The following is a 10,903-nucleotide window of genomic DNA, read 5'->3' as shown; positions in this document are numbered from 1 at the left end:
TAAAAAGCAAAGTATTTTTATAAGAAAAACAGTTGCTGATTTTTCAGAGTGTATTGTCAAGTCCACAACGAACGCTTTCGTACGACTGAAGTGATTTTTCCAAATTAGGATTTCCTTTTGTTCTATGCATGATTGTTCCGAACAAAACAATTATATTGCATTATTGAAAATATAAATTAATTGAAATAATTTCACTCGCATAAATATGGTGAAAGTTGAATTATGTCCGTGATGGGTGCATTCTCTGCTTAAAAAAGTACTGACGTAAAAAAAATTGAAATGTGGGAGGTGTAAAGAATGTATGTTGTGGGGTGTACAGCGTGGTGAGACCCAGGAAAGGCATGGTTATAAGATATTCCACTAGTGGCCTTGTATGTGATTTAGAAACAAATCGAGTCATGATGTACTTTGAATCTATTATCGACAATTTATACGATGTTTCTATATACCAATGGAAACTTGACCCCAGTGCATGTGTTCAAAACCAAAAAGTTGTAACAAAATCTTAGCATTGTTAGTCAATTTATTATTTGTAAGGTAATTTTGTTGCCATTAAATATTGATCTGGAGCTGATTGACTTCTTTAGGAGACTTCTGTTGTATATCTTTGGTGAGATATTATTTGCATGCAAATTTTGACATTACTGTACCCTCTTGTTTATTCAACTGCACAAAATTTTAAAATAGTTTTCCTATCAAATGGTTTTAATCTAAAACAATTGTGTTTAATGCAAATAATGACGAAAATATGTTTATATATATATCTCTATATGTACATATATAGATATTACATGTTTTGTATGTATATTATTACAACATATAATTAGTTATATGCTTTGTATATAATTAGTATATATAATGGTGTAGACACTGAGAAAATTTAGGAAGAATATGTTAATTTTATTTGATGTATGTACTATAATTTCTGCATTTTACTTTGTTTCGTTTTAATCATATATACATTTTGAATATATGACCAGGTGTTGTTATTATTATTGAATTATAATATTTTGCAAATGTGTTTGGGGAAAGTTCTTTACCGTTGTGTACCAAATATTCTTTTTTTATATTGTTAAATGTGTAAAAAATAAACTGTCTCTTGCTATTCTCTTATGGGAATTTCCTTCTTATTTCTTATGCATTCTTGTTCTGTGAGGAATGATTTTTTGTTAATGGCACTACTACAATTATTTTTATTATTTTTTTCTGGAAACATCATCTTCGTTAAATGGAACACTGTATGAGAACTCGAATTTTAAGTAACTCGTAAATATTCGCTGTTTCAATGTTGATATGTTATTCATATATGTCCACTGTGTACTCGATAAAACAAAAGAAAAGTGAATGTAATGCACCACAAGAAGTACAGAAGATCCCCACGTCTTTTAGTTGGTGGTTAGTTTGTTACGAAAATCACAGTTCCTAGCAGTATTTGGAAGATTTATCCATTCTTGAATAATCACTTTGAAATAAATAACACGCTGTCAAATAAGTGTATATATTCAAATAAAATTTATTGTATTAAACAAAAAATATATAATTAAATAATAATAATAAATACATATTATGTAAAATAATAGGTTTTCGAGCCCAAAAAAAAAGTTTGAACACAACAGTGAAAAAATAAATTCAAATCATAACAAATCATTTAAAATTTTGCATTTTTTGAGGAACTTATACACCACCAGGTAAAGCAATTTGCTGTTGTTGTTATTTATATTTTATACGCTATAGAGAATAATTTGAGAATACAGATTTTTAAAGAGACATTATATGCGTCACACAAGCCATACAGAATGAAGTGTGCATTCATTAGTATATGTCTAATATAATTTGAAAAGTTCTCATTATGTATCCATATGTTTGTTATTATTTATCAATAATATATATTGTGTATTGTATATATTTAGTACTAATTATTTTGGTTTTTGGCGGTATTTTTCATTACCCATTTATTTATTTTTTTTTTGTTTTTTTTTTTGTTTTTGTTTTGACTGTTGAAACTTTCAATTGCAGTTGTAGGAATTTTGATTTTTTTTTTGTTTTGTTGTAATTGATGTTCATATTTGTAACACATGTACTACATAGTTATTGTTGGTTGGCTTTCTTGATACTTCTTTTAAATGTTGGTTGTTTTTGATTTTCATATTTCGTTTTTATGGTTCCATTCTTTGAATACATATAAAATGAGAGGTTTTAATTTAAATCATAATTTCTTAATTATTATGGTTTATAACTGGATTTGTATAAGTGTTCCTAAAACATTATTGCAAATATTGGGGGGAATTTGGTTTGTTTTATATATGTATATATATTCTTTTTTTTTTTAATTTCATAAGGCGTAAAATATCATCAAAAATTGACATACACTAGATTGGTATTTTCTTCTTTTCTCATATACGCGTTGTACATACATATATACGTTTATAAACATATACCAAAGTACATCTTTATAATATATATACATGTGTTATAATTATTAGATATTTATATGTATATATATATGTGTGTGTTTAAAATGTTTATTTATATAGTAGTAATAATGGGTTAAAATATCATATTTGCGTTTAAATACAAAATAAAAAAAAAATAAAAACTGTAGGTTTTGTGAAATATATCTTCCTTAGTTTATATATGCAAATGACAGCTTCTAAGCTACAATATTGGGACTATTGGATATTTTACACGAAAAAACGCACACTTATTACAATTAGAGCAAAGGTTGGGAGACACCAGGCATATTTTAAATTTAACAAAAATTTTAAATACGGCCATTAAAACGGTGGTTGCATACGGGGACGCCCTTGATTTTAAGAAATATTAATCAATTCTAAAATGTGGATAAAGAACAGATTTCCGGCTCGTTGGTTTACTTATATTTCTCATGTAGAGAAGCCCAATAGCCACGATTGGCTTTCGAGTTCACGCCCTTGCATATATGAATGTCAACCAAATATTTGTTGGGAGTAATTTAAATTTTTATTCCGAATGTAGTAAAAAAGCAGCAAAATGAAGATATCTTAATGAAACACGATTTCCATTATACTATATAGAAACAGAGAAATAAGAACGTATAAGTCCTAACGGAAATTAGGGAAATTTTGAAGAGGTGTATAGTTCTTTGGCTACATTCATTATGAATTTTCCATCAAGTTTAACAACAATGTTGTACAAATTAAATTTATTGTTTTGGCGATTATAAATATTTTCCTCCCAACCAAAAGATATAAGCCGATTAACAGGAATATATACGAAGGAATGCCCATTTTATAGTTTGTAATCGTTTGGATTTTGGGAAATTAGTAAACAATTAGCTTCACTTTCCAATCGCTGTGTTGTTTCAATTTTTGCAGAACTATGGACAGAAATAGGTACACAAATTTTATATAAAAAAAACAGGGATAAATATAACAGTATACGATTGTGGCTTACTAATGCAATAAAAATAAAATTAACATAAAATACATAGATATAAAAGCAAAAGCATAAAATCTATAAAAAGGTAGAATAATGGAAACATTAACAATAACAATATGTAATCATTCTCTACTTTAATTATAACCGCGTAATACGAAAGCATACAGTAGTGTAGATCAAGCAAAATAGAGGCTAATATTACCGGAGGCAATATATTATATTGGTTGAAAATGCACATATGTAAATATGTACATGACTAGTGTGTTCATGTAGTAATGGATTTTATAAAATACACAAATATTATAAAACATATGGCCAATAAATAAAATTTGGTAGATAAATAAATCAAAAATTATAGAAAGAGTAATAATAATACAATTTGAATGTTTTCAGTAAATTGTAAACAAAACAAAAAAAAACAGTACTTATAAATTAAAAACATATTCATGTGTATATAATGGAGGATTTAATAAAAAAATGCATTTGGTTTTAATTTAATACAACCTGTGTTTTTAACGAATAAATATACAAATATAAACTCAAACTATTTTTAGTCGTTTCTGCACTACTGTACGTTTGACTTAAACGTAACATGTTAATAAAGGAAACATAAAAAATCGAATAAAAATAAAGAAAAAAGACCTAAAAATATCGAAATCATATTTTAAATAATATCATTAGGTTAAGCGCGGTTGGTGGAAATTAAACTACAACAAGAAAAATACAACATAAATTCTTTGATTAACGTTAAAAAACACACTTTAATTAATATCATGTGTCAGATGTATCTTTGTGGGGAGGAGGTCAAAATAATTGTCAAACATATTTCCACGAAGAAATAGTAAATATTTCTTACAGAAACTATAGCTCCAAAATTCACAATAATTTGCAAATGGTTTGCGTTAATTGTGTATGCAAATAGGGAAACCTTTGATAAATTATTGTGAATACATTAATATATTAACTGAATTTTGTGTGGATTTATGAATGTGCCTGTGTTGGTATTTACAAGTACAATTGTTAAACTAAAAATAATATAAAACTAATTTAAATTAAAAAAAAACATTTGTAGACGTTTTAAGTTTTGTTTAACAAAACTCTGTAAATAGATTTAAAAATCTTACAACAACAAAAATTAATAATAAAAAGTAAAAGCTTATGGAATTACAGTTTGTTTACGGGTATTATTAATTAGTTTACGTTCCTTCTTTATTTCGAAAATAAAAACGAATATATATTGTAAATAATGAGCATGTAAAATGTTTGTAGGTATGCATTTTTTTGTTTGTTCTCTAAAAATTGCATCAATTAGATTGTTTTTTTTTTTATACAAAAACGTGTGTAAATATATATGTAATATGTGACAAAAATGCTCTTAAGGAAATAAAGCGAAAGACAAGAACATTTAGGAAATTAATATTAACAACCTCACTTTTGTTGACAAATTTATCCCAATTTACATTACACTGTCCATTTATTATTTTTTTTTTTTTTAATTGCTAAGTTTCGAGACATAAAAATCAAGTAGGAAGAGGGACTAATTGCCAACGGGAGCTAGTGTGACGTTACATTATCTTTCACAAAAATATAAAACTAAAAAAGTGACTAAGTAAAAAAGATAATAAAAAAACACTACATCTTTAAACAGCCAAACATTACAAATGTATATGAAAATTTGTCTTTATGTTGAGAGAGAGACTAACACGTTTACGTTTAGGGCCTAGCTCATTAAAGACAAAAGCAGATACATAAAAATATGTATATTAAAAACATAAAATATCTTATCTAATAGAACAGTTTTCTTTTAATGACGGTTTGAATTTTTTAAGTCTGATGGGTGAGTGTTAAAATTTCGAGGTGAAACACTACATTGGTTCTACTTAAAATTATATATGTATGTATTTCTTAAAAAGGATTGCTTTTGGGTAATTCTTGTAATCGTTGTTAATGCTTATAGTAGTAAAAAGGTATGATTGGTATAGGTTTTTTCAATTAAAAACTACAGCCTCGCGCACAATATATGTTTTAGCTAGTTCCTCTTTCTTTGTTTCGTTCGTTTAAATGTCTTAATATTTAATATAAGAACAAAAAAATTAATAATGATTACAAAACAAAAGTAATTATAAATACATTTGAAAATCATATATTTCTCTCTAAAATAACAAAAAAAATGAAATAAATATAAAAAAATACAAAAATGACAAGAAATTATTTGAAACACATAAGTTAAAATTATACATTTATAATATTAAAAATTATAAGGGTTTTTTGTTTCAAGTTTAAAATTTGTTGTTTTGTGTTGCAGTATTTTAACATATACTAAAACATATTTTATGTAAATAGTTTGTAAATGTAATTAATAATTTAAAAAAGTTAACAATGTTCTTTAATTAAAAATAAAATTTATGTATATATATATATGTATATAGATAACACACAAGTGAGTGAGTAAATAAAAATAATGTCTTGGAAAACCAGCCTTATTTAAAAAATAACGTGGGGAAATTATTATATGCAGTAATTATAAAAGGAATATAAAGTATTTATGTAAAATAATAGTTAATATACATTTCTCCATGAAAACATATGTATTATGTAAGAAAACAAAGTTTTCATCGATATTATGTAAATACATTTTTGTTTTGATTTTAAACTATTAGTATAAAGAAAACTTAACAAAAAAAATAAAAAAAATATATATTAAAATAACAATATTCATTAAGTGTTTCTCATTTGTTATTGTTCTTTTGTAATGTAATGATTATATTTAGTATATTGTAAACCATTGCAATGGTAAAAAATTTGTTTCAGTTTGCTTTCTTCAAAAAGGCAAAAAAATTTCTATTTTTAATGATTTCGCAAAATTTTAAATTTTGGCATCAAATAATGACGTTTGAAATTAAGCAAATAAAGAAAAATTGAATAGAAAGAGATCAAAATATTATAATTGTATATGTATGAGTTTGAGATTTGTTTTGAAAAGAACTTGTTTTTTTTTTTTTTTTTTTTTTTTGTTCAGATGTCTTGTGTACGTCTGGATCTTTCGTTCCATATCATCATTGATAACATTTTAATTGGCAATCTTTCCGTATACAAGAAAAAACATGTTGCATATATCGTAATATGCGCTACTAAATTCACAAAATCTTTTAAGTAATTTACATAAGGAAAGAAACAATTTAAAATATAAAAAAAAAATCTCTTCATATAACCTAAAAATATTTTTTTTTGTATATAAAAACGGCCTTCTTTTGTAATTTTTGAACTACATTAAAAATTGTAAAGTGTAAAACTATGTAGAATATAATAATTTATAATAAAGTAGTAGTATGTAGTAAGAAGAGGTGTAAAAAAAATAAATTGTTTTATTTTTATTCTTTTTTTGGCTTTTGGCGGCGTAAATTCAAAATTTCGTCGTATCTTTGGAGGCGTTGTTATCATCATCTTGTTGTATGTTATGTGTTTTTGTTTTTTTTTGTGTTTTTTTTTTCATTTTCACAAAGAAAATAATACAAAAATATTATTGCCTTAAATTTCATCATAATCTATAAGTTGTAATTTTGTTTGTTCACCATTATCACTATGTTTAGTATTAGTTTTATAAAGCTGATGCTTGCTAAACAAAGGCAAATTGAAATTTACTGCCGTACTCGCTGCTGTTGGTGCTGATTTTTATTTTGTGTTGCTGAGACTGCTACTGCTGCTGCTGGGACTGCAGTTACTGCAATTAATGGTGTTGGAGATTAATTATTATAGTTGAATAAAACACCAACCAAAACAAACGATAAACGTATGGGTTTATCGTTTGCTTAGGTTGCATCTGTTGCAGTTGCAGCTGGGAACACGGTAGAACGCAACTGTGGGTGATGATGGTGCTGCTGTTTTTGTTGTTGAGATTTACTAGCAATTGTAGTTTTTCCATACGGTAATAAATCATGTCTCGGATTGAGAGATTTCTTTTTTTGTAATCACTGAACGTACAAGGTATTGAGTACTAACACGTGATGGTTATTCTTTGCCAAAGTCACAACATATCCTTCTGAAGTTATTTTAAGGCCACAGCAACGAGATACCTATTAAAATTAAAATTATTAAGAAATTAGACATAAATGAGGCAAATGTTATTTTGACCAGAAATACTACAGCAAAATGCTAAATAATTAAAACCACTTTACACATGTCCACCAAAAAGCGACGACCACTTGCTTTCGCAAAGATCGATATTTAAAATGTTGATCGGCTTTCCCAAATTTTCTCTCGATCTTTACACAAGCTTATGTACCAATAGACCAACAAAAATGATAACACATCCCTCTGTTACTACACCAATAATCTCCAGAATCGATCAACACATATTAAGTTTAATATCAATAGACCAAGACCAATCGCCTATCCAAATCTTAGTCTTTAAAAAAAGTAGGTTTGTTGTGAATTCTCGAGTAATAGGAATAAGAGGAATATCTTAACATCCTCAGCATACAATAAAATTCTAGCGTTAAATAATCGATTCAAACAAATCATTATATATATCAAAAATATAACGGTTGCTCTGAGCACAACTGATGGAAAATTTAAACTCCTCTAATAAATAAGAACCCTCTTACCATAATACTGTCTGCGTACAGCTATTTAGAAATTCGATCCTAAAGAGTGATGTCCAAAATAATCTTACACACAGCTTATTTAACAGTAGCCAGCTTATAAAAAGACACTGCGTCATTTTATGAAGGTCATTCTTAACTTTATTGATGTAACGTCTATAACAAGCAAACTCTAAATTATATACTAATGGTTCTTGCATTTGTACTAATGGTAATTGGTGTATTCACCTATTACCATTTTTGGATAAGATTGCAATACGAACAAAGCCACCGGTTGCAGTTCTCTGGTACAAACCTAGACACTCATATCCGAGAAATTTTTATAAACCAGGCGAACACCATGACTCATATCCGAGAAATTTTTATAAACCAGGCGAACACCATGACTCATATCCGAGAAATTTTTACAAACCTCAAGAACAGTTTTATATACAAAACTGTTCAAAATCCTGTAGAAATTTCCAAGAGCCAAGTCCGATCAGGCAGTTGGCTATGTTGGGGGGTTTCCTCCAAATGCATACAGAGGACTGTTGCCAGGTTGTAGGTCCCCTCAAAATTTAGGGGTTTTCACATTTGTTGGATTTTTAGGAGGTAAATGTACTTGGGGATTTTTGACTTTCATATTACAGCTTATAATCTCAACCAAATTTGGAACAATTCCGTCATGCATTTGAAGAACAATATACACATGTGAACAGAAAACTAGGTGTAAGTATTTTTTTTTAACAAGGTCATGGTTTTTATAAAGGGTGATTCTTTTGAGGTTAGGATTTTCATGCATTAGTATTTGACAGATACGTGGGATTTCAGACATGGTGTCAAAGAGAAAGATGCTCAGTATGCTTTGACATTTCATCATGAATAGACTTACGATCTGCCACAACGTCGAATTTTCAGTGAATGGGCCCTAGAAAAGTTGGCAGAAAATCCGCTTTTTTATCGACAAATTTTGTTCAGCGATGAGGCTCAATTCTGGTTGAATGGCTACGTAAATAAGCAAAATTGCCGCATTTGGAGTGAAGAGCAACCAGAAGCCGTTCAAGAACTGCCCATGCATCCCGAAAAATGCACTGTTTGGTGTGGTTTGTACGCTGGTGGAATCATTGGACCGTATTTTTTCAAAGATGCTGTTGGACGCAACGTTACGGTGAATGGCGATCGCTATCGTTCGATGCTAACAAACTTTTTGTTGCCAAAAATGGAAGAACTGAACTTGGTTGACATGTGGTTTCAACAAGATGGCGCTACATGCCACACAGCTCGCGATTCTATGGCCATTTTGAGGGAAAACTTCGGAGAACAATTCATCTCAAGAAATGGACCGGTAAGTTGGCCACCAAGATCATGCGATTTGACGCCTTTAGACTATTTTTTGTGGGGCTACGTCAAGTCTAAAGTCTACAGAAATAAGCCAGCAACTATTCCAGCTTTGGAAGACAACATTTCCGAAGAAATTCGGGCTATTCCGGCCGAAATGCTCGACAAAGTTGCCCAAAATTGGACTTTCCGAATGGACCACCTAAGACGCAGCCGCGGTCAACATTTAAATGAAATTATCTTCAAAAAGTAAATGTCATGGACCAATCTAACGTTTCAAATAAAGAACCGATGAGATTTTGCAAATTTTATGCGTTTTTTTTAAAAAAAAAAGTTATCAAGCTCTTAACAAATCACCCTTTACTAAGGCTTTTTATTGAATATTTCGGATTAATTTATAAATTAAACATATTTCGTATATTTGAAAATTAGTTCAGATAGGACTAAATAATAACGTAAAATAAAGTAAATTCACAGTAAAATAGGTGTATTTGCAGGGAAGCTGGAGATTTGTCTCTCGAGTTCGCCCTATTTTACTGTCCACATAAAATTCGACGAATTTCTTGAATTTGAGTTTTTATTTAGTCCTATCTGAATTCTAAACTATTTTTCAAAAACACGAAATATGTTTATAAATTAATCCGAAATATTCAATAAAAAGCATAAAATATAAAAACCATGGCCTCGTTTATCTGTCCACGTATGTATGCGGGTGGTCAATCAACACAAGCTAGGCAAGTATGCATTAGTATTTTCTTCGCTAAAATTTTAAATTTCAAAGACTTCTGTTAAAAGAGCATTTGCAATGTTCCACAAATTTAATAATTCAAGAGTTGTGTCATAATTTTACACTTACAAGTGATTAGTAAAATATGTACTGAACTTCATTTTTTATTTTTCTACTTTATATAATGCATTTTATAAACCGTTTTTTAATAATTAATTGAACTCAACCTTGAATTATTTTGTTTTAATTGATATACATATTGTTTTATTATATTTTTTTGTTAAATTGAATTTTTAAGTGTGTACCTATTTACCACCCAGTTTTGTGGGGTTTTTGAAAAACTCTAGAACAACTTGTCACGGTTACTACTCGTGCCAAAAGTAATCCAAATTAAAAACAACCCTTATTATTTTTTATCAATGTTTTTTTCCAGTATTTGCAATATTATATATTATTAGCGACAATTTTTTGGATATACCCTCGAATTATAAATGGGTCGATATTTAAAGGTTTTACCTTGCACCAACAAGGGAAAGTTACTACTTCTACAATCGACTTTGATAGTATTATCTTACATGAAAATTTAAATACATTGAATTTTTCAAAATTCTATTTCTATAGAAAAATTTCTCAAAATTTAATTTATTTTTATTGCTATATAAAATTTTAGATAATTTTTTCAAAATTTTATTTCTATAGAAAATTTTCTCAACAGTTTAATTCTATGTTCTCAAAATGTTATATTTACAGAAAAAATTTTTATAGAAAATTTATTCATATTATTTCTATAAAAATTATTCTCAAAATTTTGTCAAAATTGTATTTTTATAGAAAGTTTGTC

General features: G+C 28.0%; 1 protein-coding gene across 3 annotated transcripts in view; it reads right to left on the bottom strand.

Annotated features, from left to right (window-relative positions):
- Positions 1–1,489: 1,489 nt before the first annotated feature.
- Positions 1,490–10,903, bottom strand: part of mei-P26 (E3 ubiquitin-protein ligase meiotic P26) — a 56,392-nt gene continuing 46,978 nt past the window's right edge. For all 3 annotated transcript variants that reach the window (XM_075300579.1, XM_075300577.1, XM_075300578.1), the window contains exon 10: positions 1,490–7,490. In XM_075300579.1, coding sequence (XP_075156694.1) covers positions 7,386–7,490 — 105 coding nt within the window. In that variant the 3' untranslated portion in view covers positions 1,490–7,385. The remainder of the gene's footprint in view (positions 7,491–10,903) is intronic.

The sequence above is a fragment of the Haematobia irritans genome, chromosome 3, assembly GCF_050003625.1.
Source record: "Haematobia irritans isolate KBUSLIRL chromosome 3, ASM5000362v1, whole genome shotgun sequence".
Taxonomy (NCBI): Eukaryota; Metazoa; Arthropoda; class Insecta; order Diptera; family Muscidae; genus Haematobia; species Haematobia irritans.
This window is presented reverse-complemented; position numbering and strand designations above follow the sequence as displayed.